The sequence below is a fragment of the Dreissena polymorpha genome, chromosome 3 (assembly GCF_020536995.1).
Source record: "Dreissena polymorpha isolate Duluth1 chromosome 3, UMN_Dpol_1.0, whole genome shotgun sequence".
Taxonomy (NCBI): domain Eukaryota; kingdom Metazoa; phylum Mollusca; class Bivalvia; order Myida; family Dreissenidae; genus Dreissena; species Dreissena polymorpha.
Genome location: NC_068357.1, coordinates 108,333,019 through 108,359,731, shown reverse-complemented (window position 1 = coordinate 108,359,731; position 26,713 = coordinate 108,333,019). Strand labels below are relative to the sequence as shown.

Genomic DNA, 26,713 nt, shown 5'->3' with positions numbered 1-26,713 from the left:
GATGGTGAACAAATGTGCCAAATGATTTTAAAATACGACAATGAACGACATAGTTATGGCCCGGACAAGCTTGTTCCGCCCGCCCGCCCGCCAGCCCGCCCGCATTCGCCAATCTAATAACCAGTTTTTTCCTTCGGAAAACCTGGTTAAATATTGAGCTATATGGAATACAGACGACAAAACAAAGAGTCAAAGATTACCTGGGTTATAATTTTAAGGAGTACAATTAAAATGTCAGGGGGTCTTCACATACAGAAATTTGACAGAACTTGCCCTTTTGGACATATCTCAGGATGTGTTGAAAACATGTGAACCAAAATATGAAAGTGTGCAATTCACACGCTAGTAAATGTTTGTAAAATTTAAATCCATGAGCATTCATATTTTACTATTTACACATGACACACAAAAAATGGTACACAGACATATGCACAGACAAGAGGCAATCTTCGCATACCCCTCCCCTTTGAATGTGGGGCATAAAGAAAAAAAAACAATATTTGATGTTTGATGATATAAATTCTCAGTGAATTCCCTACCATGCAGCAAGACCACTTTATTCCATGATATGATGTTACTGTCCACCTGTTTGTCTGTGAACAGCAGAGTGGTTGAAGCATAACTGAGTAACTGAAATATAAAACAAATAAGGAGTGTGGCAAACATTGCAATTCAGTTTATCACAACAATAAACAGTTTTCTATATAAAAAAAATTCCAAGTGATTTTTCTGCACTTGGTAACAGATTTTACTTTTTTGTCTGAATATAATAATAAATACTTTTCAAAATTTTAATTGAAACTAAATAAATATGGTCTGCAGCTATTTTGTTATTGGCAAAAACAGCTTTTTGCCCGTTATGCTTCTAGTGGCAAACTCTTTATTTCATTAACCCTTTACCACTTGGATACATATTTAACCTTTTACCACTTGGATACATATTTAACCCTTTACCACTTGGATACATATTTAACCCTTTACCACTTGGATACATATTTAACCCTTTACCATTTATATCAGATTTAACCCTTTACCACTTGGATACATATTTAACCCTTTACCACTTATATACATATTTAACCCTTTACCACTTGGATACATATTTAACCCTTTACCACTTATATACATATTTTACCCTTTACCACTTGGATACATATTTAACCCTTAACCACTTAGATACATATTTAACCCTTTACCACTTAGATAATATTTTGATGCATTTGTAGTCCCTTAGAATGTTAAATTTAATTAAATACCTTTTTTACTAAATTCAAGTATTAAAGGCTTCATTTCCATCCCTTAGTTACTGATGAGCAGCAAACAGCATAAAACCTGAACAGATTGCGAGTTACTTGCAGGCAGTTCTGGTTTCATGCTGGTTGCAAAAGCCATTTCACTTTGCTTCTTATGGGGGAAAGGGTTCAGGGTCCTGTTTTCCAAGATCACAAATACGTAGCATAGCAAACAATGTCTCGTTACACACTTCACATGACTCAGACTGTGAATTAATTTTGACGTTGATTTGCTACATAAAACAATTCAAACTTTAAAGAAAATAGGGTACACAGGGGTGTGATTTAAGAACCCCCTCTTGGGAGGAAAATGCCCTACCCCCTGACAGGGTTAAACTAAACCCTCAATTGAGTACTGATCCAGCTAAAATAAAGCTATTTCTCAAATTATTTTGATAGTGAATGGAGGAAATCAGAAAATCAGCTGATAGGAAGAGAAATCACACACATGGACTTCAACAATCTCCCCTTTATTAATTCTTTTATTTGTATGAAAATATTATAATATATGGTATGTGTAAAAAAATGATAAAACAGTGTACAACTTCAATAATTGTTTTCCATATTTATTATTTACGAATAAACTCTAGGTTTAAACAAGAGCACCGCCTTGCGGGTGCAGACCGCTCATCTATTTTCTTTTTAAAGGTGAAGGGACTCTCATTTTCAATCACAAAGGAGGGAGGGGTGGAGTGAAGAGTGGTGTGGACATTTATTACATTATGTTCCAAAAATGCGAAAAAAAGGAAAACAAAAAAAAATTCGGGGGGGGGGGGGGGGGGGGGGGGGGGGGGGGGGGGGGGGGGATTCTTGGGTGCGATGGTTGGACGGTATTTCAAACATAAAATAATAGAAATAAATATTTGTGTTTTTTAAACCGTTTCAAAAAAAATAATTGGGGTGGGGTGAGGTGGGGGGGGGGGGGGGGGGTATAGTGTGAGGGTGTGGTGGTAATTTGTGAGATGATCTTAAAAAAAAAAAAAAAAAATGGGGGGGGGGATTCGGGTGGGGGGAGGGGGGGTGGGGGGGATTCTTGGGTGCGATGGTTTGACGGTATTTCAAACATAAAATAATAAAATAGTTTAGTTTTTTTACCGTTTAAAAAAAAAATTGGGGAGGGGGTGGGGTGGGGTGGGGGGGTATAGTGTGAGGGTGTGGTGGTCATTTGTGAGATGATCTTAAAAAAAAAAAAAAAAAAAAAAAAAAAAAAAAAAAGGGGGGGGGAGGGGGGAGCACGGGCGATGGTTTGGGTGGAGTCTATTGTGGTATGTCAGGTAAGAGTAGTTTTGTCAAAGTATCAATCAAATCTAATCATAAATAAAGAAGTTATGGCAATTTTAGCAAAATTTAATCATTTGACCTTGAGAGTCAAGGTCATTCAAAGGTCAAGGTAAAATTCAACTTGCCAGGTACAGTAACCTCATGATAGCATGAATGTATTTGAAGTTTGAAAGCAATAGCCTTGATACTTAAGAAGTAAAGTGGATCAAAACACAAAATTTAACCATATATTCAAAGTTACTAAGTCAAAAAAGGGCCATAATTCCGTAAAAATGACATCCAGAGTTATGCAACTTGTCCTTTTACTGTACCCTTATGATAGTTTGCGAGTGTTCCAAGTATGAAAGCAATATCTATGATACTTTAGGGGTAAAGTAAACCAAAACACAAAACTTTACCAAACTTTCAATTTTCTAAGTATTAAGGGCCCATAATTCCGTCCAAATGTCAGTCAGAGTTACATAACTTTGCCTGCACAGTCCCCTTACCATAGTTAATAAGTGTTGCAAGAATAAAAGCAATAGCTTTGATACTTAAGGAATAAAATGGACCTAAACACAAAACTTAACCAAAAATTTTCAATTTTCTAAGTATAAAAAGGGCACATAATTCTGTCAAAATGCACGCCAGAGTTATCTAACTTTGCCTGCCCAGTCCCCTCATGATAGTAAGTAAGTGTACCAAGTTTGAATGCAATAGCATTGATACTTTCTGAAAAAAGGTGGACCTAAACGCAAAACTTAACCAAAATTTTCAATTTTCTAAGTATAAAAAGGGCACATAATTCAGTCAAAATGCACGCCAGAGTTATCTAACTTTGCCTGCCCAGTCCCCTCATGATAGTAAGTAAGTGTACCAAGTTTGAATGCCATAGCATTGGTACTTTCTGAGAAAAGTGGACCTAAACGCAAAACTTAACGGGACGCCGACGCCGACGCCAAGGTGATGACAATAGCTCATAATTTTTTTTCAAAAAATAGATGAGCTAAAAAGTCATAATCTCACTTTTGTTTTTATGTCTTCATCAAAAACAAGACTCTCCCAAAGGCCGTGAAATTCTCGTGAGGGCAGAATCCAGTGATTGGCGGCCGCTAGATCCTCGTCATCAAGCTCCTCGGTACCAGGCCCGTCTTCATGCAGCTGGTATATGTGGTACCGGAATATGCAGTCTGCCGTACAGATGGTCTACAGTGGAAACAAATGCAGCTGGTATATGTGGTACCAGAATATGCAGTCTGCCGTACAGATGGTCTACAGTGCAAACAAATGCAGTTGGAATATGTGGTACCGGAATATGCAGTCCACCGTACAGATGGTCTACAGTAGAAACAAATGGTTGCAAATTGAAGAAGTGATAAACAGAGTGACTTTTTTATTTATATTTTACTGCCTGTGCATTTTGGATTGGGGAAAATAGCGTGATTCACTATAACATTGGGAAAAATGAAACATTGTTAATATGTCTGTCAAATGGGAATTTTATGACCAATTCAACTTCAAATTGAAAAATGTATTATGGTTTGATTGTTTAACATTTGAAAATTACTATAAAACTCAAATGAAACACCAAGTTTTTACCATTAGCATATCAGTAAAATAGAATTGCAACTTCAAAACGCTTCATTTCAAAATGTCACAGCCCCAAATATCTGAAAGTCCAAACATCTATTGGGAATGATTTGAATGTATTTGGAAAAAATATATTTTTTTGCAATTGGGAATGTGACCAAATGACGGCTGTAAAATCAGCTTTCAAAAAGCTCTAGTTATGAAGTAAGGACTTTTTAAGAATGTACATTGATAAGTGGGTTTTTACAAGACAGAATCTATGAACAAAACAGTAAATGTATATGATTAAGGCAATTCATTCTTAACTTACAGAATAGACAATGTCTTAAAAGTTTCCTTAAAAAAACTAAATTTATTGTAATTTCATTAGTAATACTTAACTATTTTCTGACATGATTTTGGTATAGATTTTCAAGATACAAAAGTATGTACACCATCACAATACATACGGGCACTATGCATATATGTACATAATAAACTAGCTTAAGTAAAGATCAGGTACAAATAGAACAAAAATGACATTTTAAATACTTCTTGTTGTGATAATTTGATGTCAGAAACTTCTATTTTGGACACATGCTGCTGCAGGAACTTGTCATCAAACTCGGTGATGTGCAAATCTCTAGTGGTAAGAACTCTTCCACGGAAAAAGATATCCACATGTGCTAGTATCTCTTCATTTCTGGCTGTACTGAAAAAAAAGTAATGTTGTTTTTTTCTTTATATTAAAGTACACATAAAAGGCACTTTAACAATTCAGGAAAAATTGTAAAATTCTCAATAGCTATTCAAAAACTTCCCAAAAGAAAGGAAAGAAGTGTCAATTTCATTCCAAAAGCTCATGATCTCTGCAAGTAAACAAATTAAATGAGCACCGAAAGTTAAAATTTCAGCGAAGTCAGTCTTTTTTTTCACCATTTTGGGAACATGGCCAGGTCCCTTTGGATTGGGAAAATTTGCGGCGTTTTTACTAAAATTGGGAAAATAGTGATGTTGATGTTTTGCTAAAAAATGCTTCAAAATTGAGATTACAAGTTTTTATTAGTATTATATTTACTAAGGTTAAAATAATATGGATGGGAGTTGAACAAAATATTGAGATCTACAAAAAGTATAAAAAATGGGGGGGGGGAATCTTTCATAGGCAATTTCTAGCTCCCATTTGGGGGAAAATACATTCTTCTTAACATTGGGAATGGGGCTCATTACCAGACCCGATTTTGAATGAAAAAACCACTGAGCCATGTGAAAGAATATTAAGATGGGTATGTTCAATTAAGAACCAAGCAATTAGGACCCAAAAATTCTCATCTGAAGATTTCACAATGCCAATCTTGCCAATTTCAGGAGGTTTTGCCTTAATTTTTCCAAATGGGTACTGTACTGGTACTTTTTCCAATTGGGAAAAAAAAGCTGAGAAGTCATGAAAGAAAACATATAGGAGGGTTATTTGAAGTGTCTGGTTGAGTGGGAAAAAATTGTGGCACCAGAGGCCTAAATAATCAAATAAAATGTGTTCAGATTTCAAAATTACAGTATAAAGTTTTCCAATAATGTATAAGTTTTCCAATAATGTATAAGTCTACACATACAACACTTTTACAATATGTTTCACTGCAGATCAGAATTTATCTTCATGTTGTATTTTAAGTTGTTGATGTTTTATTCTATACAAAATGTTTGACATTGTTATTTAAACTATTCACATGTTCACAGACAAGTTGATTGAAAAATTCTTCATGTCTGCAAGTATAACTTATCAAAACTTTGTCTAATATTTGAGGTTAGTTTCATTAACAATTTGAAATTTAATACAAACCATAAAGAAAATTATATTACTTAACATTTCTGTCAATTGTTATTAAATAAGAGGCAAAGTTGAAAAATATGTTTGCAGAATATTAGACAGTAATATTATAATGTTGGTTTAATTGCTAGATGACTTTGTTTCTGTGATTATCAATATATGTAGGAAGTGCTCCAGCTAGGATTTAAAAAGGGCAGGGGTTGGGGCAGGGTTATTTTGTCAAAAGGGCACTTTCAAGGGCGCGGTTGTATCTGGGATGCTCCTTGTTGCATATAATTTTTACTGTGAAACCATTATTAATCGTCAGGCATTAATTTTCGTGTATTCTGTCAGTCGACCGATTGTCGAATTCAAGATCCTAACGAACTATTATGTTATATATTTGAACAAATTATAAAGACTGAATTACCAAATGCATGAGGCCCTAAAATCCAACGTTATCCACGCATTCATACTCAGTCTGTTTCGTAATCAAGATTAATCCGGTTTTGACACAAAAGGGTGTAGATTACACAGTGTACTTAACTGACACGTGACATTGCTCCAAAACGCGATTGCAGACAGCTGTATCAACTGCGTTGACTTCGTTTAGGTAGAATAGTAATGATTAGCGCTAATTGTTAACAACTTTATTACCCATTGTGTGTTTTGTGTTTTTCAGTGTTGTTGCAAATTATACAGCCTCCACGCAGCGGATCAGGATCAAAGACAATAAACGAAATTAAAAGATGATGATGTGTGATCAACACCTGACTTATATACATTTTCCGCATTGATGACAAATTTATACATAACATATTGATTTGTGTTTGGTTGTTTGCGTTACACTACAATACAGATGTAAAAATAGCTTGTTCTTTGTTTATGGGCTATCAATATTTTAAAGGGGCCTTTTCACGTTTCGGTAAATTGACAAAATTGAAAAAAAGTTGTTTCAGATTCGAAAATTTTCGTTTTAGTTATGATATTTGTGAGGTAACAGTAATACTGAACATTTACCATGCTCTAAAATAGCCATTATATGCATCTTTTGACGATTTAAAAACCTGAAAATTATAAAGCGTTGCAACGCGAAACGAATAAATAATTTGGAGAGTTCTGTTGTTGTCGCTATATTTTGTGAAACTATGGGATTACTTATATAGAGTATAAAATATGTTTGACATTGTATCAGGAAGAATGGTCGAGTGGTCTAAGTCATAGACTTTTTACTCCAGGACTCCAGGGGTCAGTGGTTCGAGCCCTGCTGAGGCTCACTTTTTTTTTCTTTTTAAAATTTTATCTTTGATTTTTGACTGGAGCGTTTTAGATCCAATGTTTACATTTATCAATATAAAGCATTTAATGACAAACTTCAAAACATGCCAAAATCTGTAAAAAGGCCCCTTTAATTATTGACAGCTTTGACAAGTTTTACGATACATGTTTCAATGTGTTACTTGTAGCAATTGAAAACATAACAGGTAAAGAGAAATTAGCAATCATGACGATTAATTAGTTCCATCCAAACGTAGGGTATTTGTTTACAAAAATTCACTTATATTTTTGCGCAATTTTCAGGAAATCCCCGGAAAGCACGTTTTTTCGAATGACTGAGTATGACGCAATTACTCCCTCCTTTCCTCTTTCCCTACTACGATTTATCGCAACCATGATATATTTCAGACAAACTAATCGGATATTGACTGAAGCAGTTTTTTTTTTCAAAGTCAGGAATTGGCGAATTTAAGTGCTGACGAAATCGTCATTTTTATAAAAATGACGAAATTTCGTGCTGGCGAAAATAAATGGTTTCACAGTATATTATTAATAACTGCTAAAATATATATTATTTTCATTATTATTTAATAAACATGTAAATAAAATGTCAGCAATAAGTAAAATTAATAAATTAATATCACTGTTATACAAGATTTATCAATTATAATCTGTCTCAAAAAAATATATATAAACAAGCAAATTCGTTGAATTGATATCCCCTGCCATTATATTTCTTGACACAAAAGTTTTCTGGACGGATGGACAACGCCAACATGCATCATCCTGTTATCCATATATATCCTCATACCAAGTTTCAATGAAATCCGTCAAAGCACTTCCAAGATATGGCTCCAGACACACACAAAAAGCATTTTTTCAAAGTACAAAGGGCCATAACTCTGTAATTATCCAATGGTGTACAATGCCATTTGGCGTGCATCATCCTCTTATCCATATATATACTCATACCAAGTTTTAATGAAATCCGCCAAAGCACTTCCAAGATATGGCTCCGGACACAAAAGTGCCGGACTGACGGGCGGAAGGATGGACGGAAGGACGGACGGACAACGCCAAAACAATATCCCTCCGCCTATGGCGGGGGATAATAAAAGGGAAGGGCGGGGCCTCAGAAGGGTAGTGTGGGGCTTCAGAAGGGCAGGGCGGGGCACCCTTCCATTTAGGCTTGGCTGGAGCACTGATGTATGTGATTGACAGACAAGTCTTGATTGTCCAGTATGAACAAATGGAAATAAATAAATCCTGATTGTTATTAAGTAAAGTGACTTTCTGCTTAATTTTCATCAATTGAATTAATGTTTGTGTAATTCAACTAACATTAACCTGATTGGCTAAACTTCAAATGAAGCTAGTAACATTTTACATTTTTGGCTAACATTACATGTTGTGTCACCCTAATCATGAAACCTTTCCATCCTTATCAATATCCAGATATGTGTATTCAAAATACCTGGTTTTAGATACGGCGTAACTTTTTTTAAATCAGAGAAAAAGCCAATTTCAAAATCGTTCATGACATAGTTAAGCTCCATCGGTCATGGTCAGCTCTGGAACTACTTAAATGTACTGGGGGTACTCTTTAGTATACTTAAATGTACTAGGTATGCAAAATAAACTAAAACGCACCCAGTTGTCAGCTATTTTTTTAATTAATTATGTTCATATGTATATCAATTTTCTGTAAAAGGGCCTCTATTTTATTGAAACCCATACTTAAAAAGCATGTTGAGGAAGGTTTTGTTCCAAAAGAATTTTGTTTTGTATCCTGTAGGGCATTTAATGACATCAGATTTGGGGCGGAAAAATACTCTGGTACAGTCTAACTTTGTCCAGTATGTTTAAATATACTTTCCGTACCAGGGCAGGGGCACTCCAGGATTTCTGGTTTGGGGGGGGGGGGCGGGATATTGAAAGCATTGCTGGGGGTCCAGAGGGCCGCTAGGGCCCCTGGTGGGCGCAGGGCTTTGGGCGCAGGGCAGAGCCCTGCTACTTTGTGCTAGGGGGTACAGGAAAGCGAAGCCCCCTTGAAGCTCCACAATTTTAGTCTAAAGTTAAAACATTAAGCGATTGTCTGTGATAAGTGGGAAATGATGTGTACGAAAAAAAAGAACAAGACTTGCGGGTTCAGACCGCTCATCTATTTTCTTTTTAAAGGTGAAGGGACTCTCATTTTCAATCACAAAGGAGGGAGGAGTGGAGTGAAGAGGGGTGTATAGTGTGGGGGCGTGGACATTTATTACATCATCTTCCAAAAATGCGGGAAAAAAATGCAAAAAAAAAAAAATAATCGGGAGAGGGGGGGGGGATTCTTGGTGCGATGGTTGAACGGTATTGCAAACATAAAATAATAAAAATAAATATTTGTGTTTTTTAACCGTTTCAAAAAAAATTATTGGGGGGGGGTGGGGTGGGGTTTAGTGTGAGGGTGTGGTGGTCATTTGTGAGATGATCTTAAAAAAAAATAAAAAAATAAAAAAAATTATTTTTGGGTGCGATGGTTGGACGGTATTTCAATCATAAAATAATAAAAATAAATATTTGTGTTTTTTAAACCGTTTCAAAAAAAAAAAATTGGGGGTGGGGTGGGGGGGGGATAGTATAGTGTGAGGGTGTGGTGGTCATTTGTGAGATGATCTTAAAAAAAATAAAAAAAATTAGGGGAAAGAAAATGTGGGGGGGGGAAGGGGGGTGGGGGAGTAATCTTGGGTGCGATGGTTGGACGGTATTTCAAATATAAAATAATAAAAATAAATATTTGTGTTTTTTAACCGTTTCACAAAAATAATTTGGGGGGTGGGGTGGTATAGTATAGTGTGAGGGTGTGGTGGTCATTTGTGAGATGATCTTAAAAAAAAAAAAAGGGGGGGGGGATTCGAGGGTTCGGGGGGGGGGGGGGTATAGTAAAGTCTGAGGGTAGTGTGAGGGTGTGGTGGTCATTTGTGAGATGATCTTAAAAAAAAAAAAGGGGGGGGGGAGAATTCGGGGGGGGGGGGGGAGGGGTATTCTTGGTTGCGATGGTTGGACAGTATTTCAAACATAAAATAATAAAAATAAATATTTGTGTTTTTTAACCGTTTCAAAAAAAAACAATTTGAGGGGTGGGGTGGGGTGGGGGGGTATAGTATAGTAAATTCAACTTGCCAGGTACAGTAACCTCATGATAGCATGAAAGTATTTGAAGTTTGAAAGCAATAGCCTTAATACTTTAGAAGTAAAGTGGATCGAAACACAAAATTTAACCATATATTCAAAGTTACTAAATCAAAAAAGGGCCATAATTCCGTAAAAATGACAACCAGAGTTATGCAACTTGTCCTTTTACTGTACCCTTATGATAGTTTGCGAGTGTTCCAAGTATGAAAACAATATCTATGATACTTTAGGGGTAAAGTGGACCAAAACACAAAACTTAACAAAATTTTCAATTTTCTAAGTATAAAGGGCCCATAATTCCGTCCAAATGCCAGTCAGAGTTACATAACTTTGCCTGCACAGTCCCCTAATGATAGTTTATAAGTGTTGCAAGTATGAAAGCAATAGCTTAATACTTAAATAGCATGTTGAGGAAGGTTTTGTTACGCCTCATCCGCCCCCTCCCCCTTGGATCCACCTATGCAGGGGTACATTAAAGTATACTTTTTATTACTTAAGAGTACCCGGGGTACATTTTAGTCGTACCCGAGCCAACAATGACCAATCGAGCTATAATTTAGTTTAAATGAGCTGCAAAACTTTTCATCCAAAGTAAAAGATTTCAATTGTTTCTGCACAACAAAATTTTCAAGAGCTTTTGATAAGGACAAAGCCTTGTTCATTGCATGGTAATGTATTATGTACATAAAACAAATAACCCAACAAATCTTTTGATTAAACTGTTATGTTTGGATCAATTGTTTAAACAACCGCTCAAAATTGACCAATTGTTGTCTGACCCTACATTTGATTTAAAATAATTTCTTGCAATACATAAACTATGATGATAAACAAATTACATATAAGCTAGCTTATTGATTTTTTATATTTATTTTACTTACAAGAAATCACGGACTCTAGATGAGATGGATATGAAACAGGACCTTATCGGCAAATATCTTGTCGAAACTGAGTCACGTGACCGTAACTATCGATCTTTTATAATTAGCGTACATGGAAGCGCCGAGGTTATACGTTTTGATGTACCCTATCACGTCTTTTTTTAATTATACTTTCATTTCTCGGCCGATTTTGACAAATTATATATCATTAGAAAGCCTACGTTACGCAGTTTCATATATATAATATGAAAATATATTATGTTTTTTTTTCTGATTTGGGCAGCCCGGCGAGTTATAACTTTAACTTTTGCAAATATCACACCGTTTTAGAATCTAGATTTACGGTTGAAATGTTCGTACTTTTTACCGATTTGTAGCATTTATATTTGGAATTCAGTTTTAAAAAATACATCTTGTTAAGGAGAATAGAATTCTGTATCCGATAGAAAAAAATGGTTTTAAAAATGAAAGTAAGTAAGGAATGAAGGCGTACGAAAGTATCGCGCGGTCCTAATGAAGAGAACTGAATGCTGCGGTCTTGGCAATTATGCTTTTCTGTACATGTAGCATCAGTTTGGTGCGTTAAAACCGCGCACTACTTTCTTCCATCTTTATTCCTTACTTACTTTCATTTTCAAACCATTTTTTTTCTTATGTATACAGAATTCTATTCTCCTAAGCAAGATGTATTTTTTTAAACTGAACTCCAAATATAAACGCTACAAATCTGTACAAAGTACGAACATGTCAACCTAGATTCTAAAACTCCATACGTTCGGAGCATTAGGATCGCGCGCTACTTTCGTACGCCTTCATTCCTTATTTATTTTCATTTTTAAACCTTTTTTTCTATCGTATGCAGAATTCTATTCTCCTAAGCAAGATGTAGTTTTAAAAACTGAACTCCAAATATAAACGCTACAAATCGGTATAAAGTACGAACATGTTAACTGTTAATCTAGATTCTAAAACGGTATGATATTTGCAAAAGTTAAAGTTATAACTCGCCGGGCTGCCCAAATCAGAAGAAACAAGAGCTGTGTTCGTAAAACACAATGCCCCCTACTGAGCCACTTTGAAGCCATATATTTTACCTTTGACCTTGAAGGGTGACCTTGACCTTTCACCACTCATTATGTGCAGCTCCATGAGATATGCATGCATGCCAAATATGGAGTTGCTATCTTCAATTTTGCAAAATTTTACTTTTAACCTTCATCTTGAAGGATGACCTTGAATTTTCACCACTCAAAATTTGCAGCTCCATGAGATACACATGCATGCCAAATATCGAGATGCTATCTTTAATACATATTGCAAAATTTGACCTTGAAGGATGACCTTGACCTTTCACCACTCAAAATGTGCAGCTCCATGAGATACACATGCATGCCATATATCAAGTTTCTATCTTCAATATTGCAAAATTTTGACCTTTGACCTTGACCTTGAAGGATGACCTTAACATTAACCTTTCACCACTCAAAATGTGCAGCTCCATGTGATACGCATGCATGCCAAATATCGAGCTGATATCTTTAATATTGAAAATTTGACCTTTGACCTTGAAGGATGACCTTGACCTTTTACCACTCAAATTGCGCAGCTCCATGAGATATGCATGCATGCCAAATATTGAGTTGCTATTTTCAATATTGCAAAATTTGACCTTTGACTTTGAAGAATGACCTTTACCTTTCACCACTCAAAATGTGCAGCTCCATGAGATATGCATGAATGCCAAATATCAAGTTGCTATCTTCATTCTTCAATATTGCAAAATTTGACTTTTGACCTTGAACGATGACCTTGACCTTAACCATTCACCACTAAAAATGTGCAGCTCCATGAGATACACATGCATGCCAAATATCATGTTGCTATCTTCAATATTGCAAAAGTTATGGGCAATGTTAAAGTTTAAGGGGAAACCTAAACGCAGATTTCGAAACCTAAACGCGGACCCTAAGTACGAGGTCAAGGTCACAGGGGTCAAAATTTGTGTGCGTATGGAAAGGACTAGTCCGTATAATGCATACCAAATATGGAGGCTATATCTCAAGGGACATAGAGTTATGAGCATTTTTCAAAACCTAAACGCAGATTTCAAAACCTAAACGCGGACCCTAACTTCAAGGTCAAGGTCACAGGGGTCAAAATTTTTATGCATACCAAATATGAAGGTTATATCTCAAGGGACATAGAAGTTATGAGCATTTTTCGAAACCTAAACGCAGATTTCCAAACCTAAACGCGGACCCTAAGTTCAAGGTCACAGGGGTAACAAATTTTGTGCGTATGGAAAGGCCTTGTCCATATACACATGCATACCAAATATGAAGGTTATATCTTAAGGGACATAGAAGTTATGAGCATTTTTCGAAACCTAAACACAGATTTCAAAACCTAAACGTGGACCCCAAGTTCAAGGTCAAGTCACAGGGGTAAACAAATTTGTGCGTATGGAAAGGCCTTGTCCATATACACATGCATACCAAATATGAAGGTTATATCTCAAGGGTAGTGCTGCAACAATATACCGGTTTATCGGTATATATCGCAATACGCAATTTGCATATTGTATTGCGATACGATTTTCATCATACCGGTACGAACATTTTACAAAAATTCATTCACATTTGTCCAGAAAAGCCATTCGAAATAATGATAACAAGGTAAACAAAACAAAGCAGTGTAAAAAAAAATTCCGTAAAAATAGCATTCTGAAAGTGTATTATACGGAGTAGCGTTGTTACATCGGAGCATTTGTTCGATGCTTTTGAACAGATTATCGTTGAATTAATTGCGCACAGCTGTAAATGTTTTGTTTGATTCTGAATTGAGCATTATTAAATTTGTATTCCGAACTTCGGAATTACGCTTCCAAATTTTAATGCTAATGCGACAATAAAAAATTCTAGTGTCAAATAAAAAGTGCTTTATCGTTTGTCTCAATAAAAAGCACGCGAAAATTATACAGACATGTAGAACGTGGCATGGAAAGTATGGGTGTATTTTGTGTTGTATAAAAACGGGAACATCACGTCAGGTGAATTACGCGTGTTCAGTGGAAAAAACGCCCCGGTTGGACTTTATTTCATCACATCTTTAAATAGAAACGAATGCCAAAATGTATTTGATACTTAAGAAAAGTTGCGAATGTTTGTGTTTCTTGTTATTCTTGAGCACATTTATAGTAAATATATACCAGAATTTGCTTTAAAACTGGAATATACAGGATTATCAGGTAATTGGCAAGTTATAATTTTGGTACAAGTAAGCAATATATTGCGATATATTGCAATACGGGTTTTTGAACTGACAATATATTGCAATACGGTTTTTGGCGTATTGTTGCAGCACTACTCAAGGGACATAGAAGTTATGAGCATTTTTCGAAACCTAAACGCAAAGTGTGACGGAAAGACGGACAGACAGACGGACGGACAGATAGACGGACAGTCTGATCACTATATGCCCCCTTTTCTTCGAAAGGAGGCATAAAAAGTGATGGCCAATGTTAAAGTTTTCGGACGGACGCACAGACGCCATATATTTGACATTTGACCTTTAAGAATGACCTTAACCTTCACCTTTCACTACTCAAAATGTGCAGCTCTATGCAGAGATACACATGCATGCCAAATATCAAAATGCTATCTTCAATATTTAAAAAGTCATGGCCAATGTTAAAATTTTCGGAGGGACAGACGCCATATATTTGACATTTGACCTTTAAGAATGACCTTAACCTTCACCTTTCACTACTCAAAATGTGCAGCTCTATGCAGAGATACACATGCATGCCAAATATCAAAATGCTATCTTCAATATTTAAAAAGTCAAGGCCAATGTTAAAATTTTCGGAGGGACAGACGCCATATATTTGACATTTGACCTTGAAGAATGACCTTGACCTTCACCTTTTACCACTCAAAATGTTCAGCTCTATGCGATACACATGCATGCCAAATATAAAGTTGCTATCTTCAATATTGAAAAAGTTATGGCCAAAGTTAAAGTTTTTTGACGGACAGACAGACGCCATTTATTTGACATTGGGCCTTGAAGGATGACCTTGACCTTCACTTTTCACCACTCAAAATGTGCAGCTCCATGAGATGCACATGAGTGGCAGATATCAAGTTGCTATGTTCAATATTGAAAAAGTTATGGCCATTAAAGTTTTCGGACAGACGGACAGACTGACACACTGACTGATTGACAGTTCAACGGCTATATGCCACCCTACCAGGGCATAAAAACTTCATATATATTTATATATCTGAAAACTACAAAACGTAGGCTTTCTAATGATATATAATCAAAATCGGCCGAGAAATGAAAGTATAATTTAAAACAAGAGCACCGCCTTGCGGGTGCAGACCGCTCATCTATTTTCTTTTTAAAGGTGAAGGGACTCTTATTTTCAATCACAAAGGAGGGAGGGGTGGAGTGAAGAGCGGTGCATTGTGTGGGGGTGTGGACATTTATTACATTTTCTTCCAAAAATGCGAAAAAAAAAGGAAAAAAAAATCGGGGGTGGGGGGGGAGGGTGGGGGGGGGGTGGGGGGGGATTTTTGGGTGCGATGGTTGGACGGTATTTCAAACATAAAATAATAAAAATAAATATTTGTGTTTTTTAACCGTTTCATAAAAAAAAATGGGGGGGGGGGTGAGGTGGGGGGGGTATAGTGTGAGGGTGTGGTGGTAATTTGTGAGATGATCTTAAAAAAAAAAAAAAAAAAAATAGGGGGGGGGGGGGATTCGGGTGGGGGGAGGGGGGGGGTGGGGGGGGATTCTTGGGTGCGATGGTTGGACGGTATTTCAAACATAAAATAATCAAAATAAAAAGTTTTGTTTTTTAACCGTTTAAAAAAAAATTGGGGAGGGGGTGGGGTGGGGGGGGTATAGTGTGAGGGTGTGGTGGTCATTTGTGAGATGATCTTAAAAAAAAAAAAAAAAAAAAAAAAAAAAAAAAATAGGGGGGGGGGGAGGGGGGGTTGGGGGGGGGGCACGGGCGATGGTTTGGGTGGAGTCTATTGTGGTATGTCAGGTAAGAGTAGTTTTGTCAAAGTATCAATCAAATCTAATCATAAATAAAGAAGTTATGGCAATTTTAGAGAAATTTAATAATTTGACCTTGAGAGTCAAGGTCATTCAAAGGTCAAGGTAAAATTCAACTTGCCAGGTACAGTAACCTCATGATAGCATGAAAGTATTTGAAGTTTGAAAGCAATAGCCTTGATACTTAAGAAGTAAAGTGGATCGAAACACAAAATTTAACCATATATTCAAAGTTACTAAGTCAAAAAAGGGCCATAATTCCGTAAAAATGACATCCAGAGTTATGCAACTTGTCCTTTTACTGTACCCTTATGATAGTTTGCGAGTGTTCCAAGTATGATAGCAATATCTATGATACTTTAGGGGTAAAGTGGACCAAAACACAAAACTTAACCAAACTTTCAATTTTCTAAGTATAAAGGGCCCATAATTCCGTCCAAATGCCAGTCAGAGTTACATAACTTTGCCTGCACAGTCCCCTTACGGTAGTTAGTAAGTGTTGCAAGTATGAAAGCAATAGCTTTGATACTTAAGGAATAAAATGGACCTTAACACAAAACTTAACCAAAATTTTCAATTTTCTAAGTATAAAAAGGGCACATAATTCTGTCAAAATGCACGCCAGAGTTATCTAACTTTGCGTGCCCAGTCCCCTCATGATAGTAAGTAAGTGTACCAAGTTTGAATGCAATAGCATTGATACTTTCTGAAAAAAGTGGACCTAAACGCAAAACTTAACCAAAATTTTCAATTTTCTAAGTATAAAAAGGGCACATAATTCAGTCAAAATGCACGCCAGAGTTATCTAACTTTGCCTGCCCAGTCCCCTCATGATAGTAAGTAAGTGTACCAAGTTTGAATGCAATAGCATTGATACTTTCTCAGAAAAGTGGACCTAAACGCAAAACTTAACCGGACGCCGACGCCGACGCCGACGCCAAGGTGATGACAATAGCTCATAATTTTTTTTCAAAAAATAGATGAGCTAAAAAGATGTTAATGGGTTCATCAAAATGTATAACCTGGGCTCTTCGATGTACGCTAATCGATAGCTACCGGTCACGTGACTAAGTAACGACACAGTTAAATGCGTGGGGGTAAAACATAAAATGTTGTGTTTTTTTGTTTAACACGCTATAAATCCATTAATAACAACGGAAATATACTTTTAATAAAGTTATATCTTTTAAAAGAGGAAATAATAAGCAACAAGATAACGTATAAACCAATAAAATCGGATGATTAGTTTTTGTATAAAATTGAATTTATTACAATAAGGGTCAAATACTGGATTCAAATCCTGTCAATATACGCTCCGTGATGAAATGTTCATTAAAACTGAATGCGAAGCTTTTTTGAGTTCTTAAATGGCTTTTTTTTCACAAAATTTAGAAGTTTGTGACTCAAATTCTCACAAATTTAGAAAGTTCACACACAAAAAATTCAACAGAGGGCCCGGCAACTCATTTTTACACAACATTGAACAGTTTGTGACACATCCAAATGAGTTATGGAGGTTTCGGTAAATGACAAGTTTGGAAAATTGGATTTATATAGTAAATGCCGTGGAGGTTTCGGTAAATTGGTATAAATAGGGATTATCGCACCTTAAGTCGATAAGCGTGTACATTAATAGAGTTGTTTGGCACTAATTAAATTATCTACAGTGTTTTTTTTCACCATTTTGGGAATGGGGCCGGGTCCCTTTGGATTGGGAAAATTCGCGGAATTTTGACTAAAATTTGGAAATAAGTGTTGTTGTTTTGCTAACAAATGCTTCAAAATTGAGAATACACGTGTGTCCAGTATTATATTTACTAAAGTTGATCTTATGTGGATGGGAGATAACAAAATATTGAGATCTAAAATATAAAATAATTTTTTTTTTTTTTGGAAACCTTCCTTTGGGAATTTTTAGCTCCCATTTGGGAAAAATATATACTTTTTTCCATTGGGAATGGGTCCGGTAACCGGACCCGATTTTGAATGAAAAAAAAATACTGATCTAATTAAAATGTACGGAGTTGAAGTTATCAATTTAGAGATGTTTGCAAAGTGTTAATATTAAATATCCAGGCTTGCAACCTATTAATATTCAAATAAAGGGAGGTAATTTATATATTAAAAGTTTATCTTTAATTTATATATTAAAAGTTTATCTTTAGGTCATGATTTTTTGTTTTTTATATATATGTTTTTATACAATTAGTTGGAAAAACCTTAATTAAAGTGACGCATCAGATAAAAATAATTTTATCCAATATATATAAAAAAAATAAACAAAATGAAAGATTCAAATATGTCCTATATATATTGTATCCACGTTTTAAATGTATTTTATTTTTAATATATGGCAAATAAAACGGATTAAAAAGTTAATCAGTATTTTTTTATTCAACGGATTTGTTCAGGCAAAAAATGAAATCAGTTATTTTGGCCGTAAATCCCATTGTTCCAAAATTAATGAAAGATTCAAATATGTCCTATATATATTGTATCCATGTTTTAAATGTGTTTTATTTTTAATATATGGCAAATAAAACGGATTACAAAGTTAATCAGTATTTTTTTATTCAACGGATTTGTTCAGGCAAAAAATGAAATCAGTTATTTTGGACGTAAATCCCATTGTTCCCAAATTAATGTCCTAATCGCTCGGCTGCTGATGGTGTATTGTAATATGTAATATGAAATTCAACATTTGGCTCTTACAAGAGGTGGGCTTCATGTGGCAAGAGCTGGGTAACACATTCATTATGTTGGCAAACTACCTCATGTATATATATTGAGAAATTTTTTCCATGGTCCAAAATACTATTGCGCTTTATATTTGCACTGAAATCATTTCTAATAAATAATTTCTACAATATTTTACAAGAACCTTTTTTTAATAGCATTAAACTTAATTGAAGATCTTACATTGATTCCGTCGTAAATCATCATTTATTATTACTATTATGTTATTTAAATAAAAGTACCAATTATTAAAAAAAAATAGTATTGAGTTATTTAAATCGTAAATTTACTTTCAATAGAGTTACATTTTATTTTTTAAATTCAACCTATATTTTTTTGGTTTGGTAACTACAATTTCCTAAAAGAATTTGTTTTAAAAAGTTCAGAGGTAGCTCATTCATGCCCCTTAATTCTTTACAGAGGCATAGCAATAATTTCTCAACTCAAAATTAATCCACAGTTTGCAAATATATGCCCCTGATGTTATTGTAAGCCAATAATAGGCAGCGATTTTTTTTGTCCAATCGGAAAAAGTACCCGTACCAGTCCAATTGGGAAAAATCGAGTTGTGAAAACCTGAAAATTGGGGAAAATCGAGTCGTGAAACCCTCAAACTGCTCCCAAATACTTTAAAATTGATTCTAAGTGTTTTCAAGCTGTCAATATTATATTTACCTAGGTTCAAACCATAGAGCTGCACAGGGAAACTAACAACATGTTGCATTTTCCAAAAAAAAAATAAAAAAATATTTATTTTATTTTCTTTACCTTAAATTGGGAATTTTTGGCCAGCAATTGGGAAAGTTGTAGATTTTTTGTAATTGGGAAAGTGCCTTTACCGGTACTTTATAGAGAAGGAAAAAAATTGCTGATAGGTGTCATTAACACCTCATTGTAGGTATACCACCTCTATAAATTTACCATACTTGTCATTTACCGAAACCTCCAGCACCCATCCAAATCATCTTCTACAACTGAATTGTTGACTCTGTCATTTAAGCTTATAGAGATACTATATAGTATAGTAACTGAGCATTGATAAGGTTTGTTTTATGACTTTATTTATTGGATTATTTATGCTCATAATGTTAATCCTATGTTAAATAAGAAAAGTTATGAAAAATATTAATCTTCAGCATTATTTTCTTCTGCTATCGGGGACTTTCCCATACGGCATAGTTTTTTTAAAACCTGCTCAATAATTACCTGTGTGGATCACGGCAAATTTCAACATGGTAAATATTATCAGCCATGCTAGTCGAACTTCCAAGAACAGAAGATGACATCTTAAAAATCAGATAAAAATTTCTGAGGACAGAAATTATCAAAAATAAACAAGTTCAACAATTGGGCATGTTACCCCAAAACATTTTATGTAAGCAAGTCATCACCGTGAATAATGAAAAATACAATAGTTGTTTAATACTTTGAAATTTCTTTCCTACAAATGTTCACTTGACATTAACAATAACAAAAGAGATTCTCTAAAAGTTTTTTAATTTTATCTGCAGAAGCTTTTCTTCAAATCTCGCGCTGTCGTAAATGTGTTGTTTTCATTTTACGTCATTCGATTTTTTACGATATAAGTTAAATCATTTATGTAAATAAATAGAAAATTTAACATAACTTTTACTCATTTTTTTTCAATGTAATCGTTTATTTCGAATTTTCGATATTAATTGCGACATTTCAACGGACGTTTATCGGGCGATCTCCGGATTTGTCCGAGCACAATACGGCAATTCACGGTATTGTCCCGTGATTCATCATCACATGGTTCATCATGTGATTAAACAAAAAGCGTCATTTGAGTCCTGACAAGGAAGGTAACAATCATGAAAATTTTAATTCTCGCAGGGTTTTTGGTGGCAGCGATAAATGCTGCAGTTGTGCAGGAGTTCGAGTTATTTGACTTGAAGCCTGCCCGCACAGTGCAGAGAAAGACGAGCAAATATGGTTTCATCCCAATGATCAAGGATGAAGATTTTGGTGTCAAGTAAGTTGATATAAAGCAAAATTCATTTTAAATATTATTGAGGTTAATGGATCTTGTTCACATTTTATCAAATTGACAATGTATAAAAGGTCTAAATTAAAAAAAAATATGTGCAATCATAATCATCATATTCAAACAAGCTAAAGGACACTCTTTACTTAAGTATATAAAATGTTCATTAAATTGCTATTTAACAAAACATGATCTTTAAATGTCACAAATCACATGCTTCATCTCACCCATCAGGCCTTTCTTACCTGAGGCACTTGGTCCAGCGCTTAATTATCCGGAGCTGGGAGAAATGCATGATTGACTCTTCGCCCGGGGCAATTAGAATTAAGTCCTGCATGGCATTTCACAAAATTAATTTGGTAGTCCATCAAGGCATCTATCGGTAGCTTTTTAAAAACATCGAAGTATTATGGCATGAAACGTGCAATTGTAAAAAATGAACCAAGAATAGCTTTAAAGAAACAGTTGTACAACAGTAATTAAAAAAAAACACTCTAAAAATGTATATGGATTTCTGCCTGAATCTCTGTTTCAAGTTGACTGCAGGAAGATAGTGAAGTGCAGTAAGTAGTAATTGCTTGAAGGATAGGCTTCTTTCCTTGGAAAAGTGTGGATATCTTTACTTGTGCCTTGATATGACTTAAAGACTTTTAAAACATTTAAGTGCAAACGCCTGGCATTCATGTGAATATGCTCCTCTTAAATAGGTCAACTGCATGTGGACATGTACACATAAAGATATCAATCAGTTGTAAGTGTCAGTGAGATGTATAGGTTATCATTGACTTTGAATTTGATAATATGTTTGAATGACATTATCAATTATAATAATGTTCTATTATATTATCAGTCACACGGTTTGATAACACAGTTAAATTGTTTGGTTTAAGAATACACATTCTATAAGTTACACAATTTGTTTTTATTCATTATTTGTAATTTTTGCTTTAAATTTTATTGAATAAAATCATTAATAAATATTTTAAATTATGGATTTCCACATATCATATGGCATTTTTAGCTGAAGAAAATTTTTAAGGAGCGGCAACCTTGATTCTCCAATATGTCCTGATAACTAAGTATTAAAACTTTACCACTTAGATATGTATTTTGACATGTTTGTGGTCCCTTAGAAATTTACATTTAATTAAAGACCTTTCTTGCTATATTCAAGTTTTAAAGGCTTCATCTCTAGACCTTAGATTCTGATGAGCAGCAAACAGCATAAAGCCAGAACAGACTGCGAGTTACTAACAGGCTGTTCTTGTTTTATGCTGTTTGCACATAGCCATTTTTCATTTTGCTTCTGAGCAAAAAAGGGTTAAGTTTCTGAGTGGGAAAGGGAAGGGTTAAAGTCAGTCAATCAGTCACATTGAAATGTCTTTGCATTTATTAAATTAATTACATTATGATTTTCAATGCACCAAAGAATATTTTCCCTTATTGGGCAGTGGTTACTGCCTGACCATCAGGGAATAGCTACCCAATGACTTCCTCAACACTGAGAACATCCCCCACCAGTGTAATGCACCTATTTACATTTTCCAGCGCGTTGGGAAAACTGGGCTTAAATCATATGTGTAAAGTGCAGTCCACACAAGCTAACCAGGGACGACAATTTCCACATGTATGTTATTTTTATTGAAATGAAGTCTCTCCTTAGGGAAAATTCATGTTAGGCAGAAATCCTTGTCCCAGATGACCCTGTGGGGGCTGCACAGGCTAATCTGGAACGACACTTTACGCACATGAATGAGGTCCTGTTTTCCCAGAGTACAGCTTTAAATACCTATAAATATTTTCCCCATGGGGCATTGGGTCGTGGATGACTTATTACAGGATGTTGCATAATCTTTCTGACCCATTTTATTAAGGGACCTACTTGCGATACCACAACATCCTGTGTACTTAGAATACCCCCCTCTAGTATGATGCACCATATAATCCTGTGACTCATTCCATTCCAGGACCTACCCACGGCCTCATGAGTTCCTCAGCGTAGAGGACTTGCCCGCCAGCTGGGACTGGAGGAACGTGAATGGCGTGAACTACGTCAGCACCACCAGAAATCAGCACATCCCGCAGTGTAAGGGTTCCATGCAAATTTGCAGTATTTTGGTCAAATAGTTGGTTCAAATTTGTCTTTATGAATCTTCCCTATCTAAACAAGTAATTCTAATGGTATTGATTGTGGCAGCTGTAATTTACAAGTATAGATATAGTCTTAGAGAGAGAGATCGATATATGGATTCTTTTTAATTTTTAACTTGAGTCAGATATTGTTTTGCATTATTGGGAAAAGTACTGTTACCGGGCAAGCTGGGAAAAGCCCTAAAATAAGCAATTTAGTGTCGTGAAATGGTCATTTTGGGAATTATGGTCATTTTTATTGCTTGATACTTCATTTCACAAACCCATCTTAACCCTTTCACACTCGGATGCAAAGTGAAAATGGCTATGTGCAAACACCATAAAACCAAAACAGCCTGCAAGTCAATTTTATTAAATGCAACTTTCCAGGGAGTACAAATGCGTCAAAATACATATCTAAGTGGTAAAGGGTTAAAATTCTTTGACACGCCTTTTTGATGAAAAATTCAGTTTGTGAGAAATCTTCTGTTTTCATTATTTTTTTTGTAAAATTGATTCCTTTCTTTATCACCAGATTGTGGCTCTTGTTGGGGAATGGGCTCCACCAGCGCTCTGGCAGACAGGATCAACATCCAGAGAAAGGGGGTGTGGCCATCAGCGTATCTGTCAATCCAGAATGTGATTGACTGCGGAGATGCGGGGTCTTGCGAGGGCGGAGACGATAGAGGCGTGTACGAGTACGCACACAAGTCGGGCATCCCTGATGAAACGTGCAATAACTACCAGGCCAAAGATCAGGGTAGGAATTTTGTATATTGTTACAACTAATTAAAACGTGTCTTGGCATATTAAATGAATGTTTCATTTAGAATATGGTTTATGTCTAACAAGCTATTATATGCTTATTAGAGAGTTAATAAATGTTGTTGTTATCATTGGTATGCATTTGTTTAAAAATGAATATTCCCTACAACTTTGCACTCAAATTTTTTTATACTCTTGTTAGACTGTGACGTATTCAATCAGTGCGGAACTTGCTCTACATTTGGAAAGTGCTACGACCTTCCGAAGTACAACGTGACCAAGGTCGGTGACTATGGCTCCGTTTCTGGTCGTGACAACATGATGGCGGAGATCTACAAGAATGGACCAATCAGGTAAAGACATTTGGGTGTATTGTATAGCATATAGCAAGGCGGGATATCCTTTTGCATTTTGTAAGTGTTATTTTTGTAAAGATTTTTCAAGTGTTATTCTTTGTAGGCATGCCTGTTTTTTAAATTTAACTATGCCTATACTTTGATTTTTTCCGTAGTTTGACATATCCATATTTTAAAAAACAGACTCAGTGTGTATCTATTGTTTTTGATAAAATAAAGGTAAAATTTTAAAACTAGATTATATTTTAATCATGTCCTCTCGTTTACAGTTGTGGTGTCATGGCCACTGACGGACTTGAGGCATACATGGGTGGAATCTTCGCTGAATACCACGCTTTTACGGAGATTAATCACATTATCTCTGTTGCCGGGTGGGGCGTGTCGTCTAACGGCACGGAGTACTGGATTGGTCGAAACTCCTGGGGAACCCCATGGGTAAGTCATTTTAGCCTGGTAAATGCACGAGCATAAAGTGTTGTCACATATTATCTTGCGCAGTCTGCACAGGCTTTTATTGAATTTTTCTTTTTTAAGGAGGTTTCTTCTAAATAAAATCCAGTATAGGAATTAAGCCAAGTTTCCACAGAACAGGGCTCATTTCATGTTGTAGTCTAGTATGTATTAGTTATAGCTGATGCAATATTGTTTATGAGCACATTTCCCCGAAGTTTGTAGTTTGAAATGCTGAAGGCCCAGGTTCAAATTTATTTGATGTATGTAATTACCCCTAAATTCCATAGAACAGAGCATAGGTACTTATCTAAATGGGAGAAGCTAGTTGTCTATTTAATGATAGCCAAGGGATGTGTTCAAGTCTTTTTCTAACATTGGATCATATTCTTTTACATTGACACCATGTTGGAATGTAAAACTACTTATTTTATGCTTTCCGGTGGTTTGTAGAGAAACATCAGTGAATTACAACTGATAATTTACTGTTTAAAACAGTGAAAATTACCGGTATCGTTAATTTTCACCGTTTTACTGTGAATTGACATCATTTTTTGATGAAATAACGTCATTTTTCAAGTGAAATTCTCCAGTTAAACTCTTTTACAATGTAAATAATCGGTGAAAAAAGTATAAAATACAAGGAAAATGTGTTGGATTCGGTGGAATGTGCCACAAGTGAAAATATATAAATTCTATGATCACGAGTGAATTAAAATCAATATTTCTCCAAATCCAACATATATCCTTTATTGAATTAAATTATACTGGTATTGGAAAATACTCAGATTGAGACTGCACTTATTGATAGGTTATTGCAGGTCTAAATAAATCTGTTAAGCTGTGGTTCAGTTAAGAAATAAAAAGATAAAAACACTTTTTGGAATAGTTTGAAACTAATATTTTAGTCATTGTTTGCCAACTTTCATGCATTCAATCCTCTTTTGTACAGCCGACATATTATTTTTTGTTAACAATCAAGGTGCAAGGATTTTAGGGGCTCGGCCTTTTTCTGAACGTCTATTTTTATTTCCATCCCTATTTTTAATCAAAATTCTTGTAAAAAATCGTACCCTGTGATTGTAAATATACAAACTATCAAGAACTATAAAATTCAATTTAATGTATTTGACACATTTCACTTTCATTTTTTTATACAGGTAATGACCAAAATAAGGTGCTAGATAGCTTTATTACTATGTCTTAGAAACAGAAAGATTGTCTTATTTTCTTAAGAGAAAAGGATAACGATTTTTCGGTGTCTATTTGCTACCATCCGTAATGGATACGAAATTTAAATCTTTCTTTTGCAGGGTGAAGAAGGATGGTTCCGTATCGTGACGAGCAAGGCGATGGGTGGCAAGGGAGGTAAATACAACCTTGCAATTGAAACCCGCTGCGCCTATGGGGACCCCATCGTGCCCAGTGTTCCACACAAGCCTTGAGTTACCGTGGCGATGAATAATTACTGAAACCCTACAACTTAAATTTTTTTTAATCCTATTTAACAAATTCCGTATCTTTCACTTATATTTGCCAGCCAGTCTTGGACCAGCAAAAGCCAAAATGATCCCAGTCATTTACTTATAGCCTAAATCTGTTAAAGGAAAACATATGTTTGGACAACTGTTTACATGTTGCAATATAAATCACTCTTTTTGATAAATGAAAAATTACTGGACAGAATGATGATTTAAAAAAATCTTATTGCCTTATGTGCAATGCAAACTGTGAATATGGATACTGAAAATATAAAGGTTTTAAATTCAAATCGTTGTTTTGAAGTGTTGTGTTTTTAACTTTTGACTATGTAAAAAAGTCAGTTATCTTGTAAATTGTAAGAACAGAGTTCCATTAGATATTCATGCATATGTGCTATTTGATACTCATGTGATATTGCTTGTCTTTACAATAAATAAAATTATTTTTCAGGAAAA

At 35.2% G+C, this 26,713-nt stretch overlaps 2 protein-coding genes across 8 annotated transcripts in view; one reads left to right on the top strand and one right to left on the bottom strand.

The window, feature by feature from the left end:
- Window positions 1-20,622, bottom strand: part of LOC127870932 (pachytene checkpoint protein 2 homolog) — a 42,092-nt gene extending 21,470 nt beyond the window's left edge. Inside the window, exons 1-5 of one of the 7 annotated variants that reach the window (XM_052413523.1) lie at window positions 20,494-20,622; window positions 20,274-20,353; window positions 4,674-4,828; window positions 3,579-3,758; window positions 540-630 (exon numbers count right to left, since the gene is read on the bottom strand). In XM_052413523.1, coding sequence (XP_052269483.1) covers window positions 540-630; window positions 3,579-3,758; window positions 4,674-4,828; window positions 20,274-20,301 — 454 coding nt within the window. In that variant the 5' untranslated portion in view covers window positions 20,302-20,353; window positions 20,494-20,622. Of the gene's footprint in view, window positions 1-539; window positions 631-3,578; window positions 3,759-4,673; window positions 4,834-20,273 lie in introns of all 7 variants that reach the window. The other 6 variants (XM_052413520.1, XM_052413517.1, XM_052413524.1 and 3 more) reach the window with 6 other exon arrangements.
- A 225-nt stretch (window positions 20,623-20,847) lies between these two features.
- On the top strand, window positions 20,848-26,713 carry LOC127870933 (cathepsin Z-like). Its single transcript, XM_052413525.1, has 6 exons — window positions 20,848-21,063; window positions 23,043-23,161; window positions 23,741-23,965; window positions 24,173-24,323; window positions 24,596-24,761; window positions 26,090-26,713. The coding sequence occupies exons 1-6, from the start codon at window positions 20,903-20,905 to the stop codon at window positions 26,219-26,221; spliced, it is 954 nt and encodes a 317-aa protein (XP_052269485.1). The 5' UTR covers window positions 20,848-20,902; the 3' UTR covers window positions 26,222-26,713.

What these genes read in the sequence shown, in the direction of transcription:
- LOC127870933 (XM_052413525.1), top strand. Translation starts at nt 20,903, where the DNA reads ATGAAAATTTTAATTCTCGCAGGGTTTTTGGTGGCAGCGATAAATGCT. An exon ending in GATGAAGATTTTGGTGTCAA is followed by an intron (nt 21,064 to 23,042) that starts GTAAGTTGATAT and finishes ATTCCATTCCAG; the next exon opens with GACCTACCCACGGCCTCATG. An exon ending in CTACCAGGCCAAAGATCAGG is followed by an intron (nt 23,966 to 24,172) that starts GTAGGAATTTTG and finishes TACTCTTGTTAG; the next exon opens with ACTGTGACGTATTCAATCAG.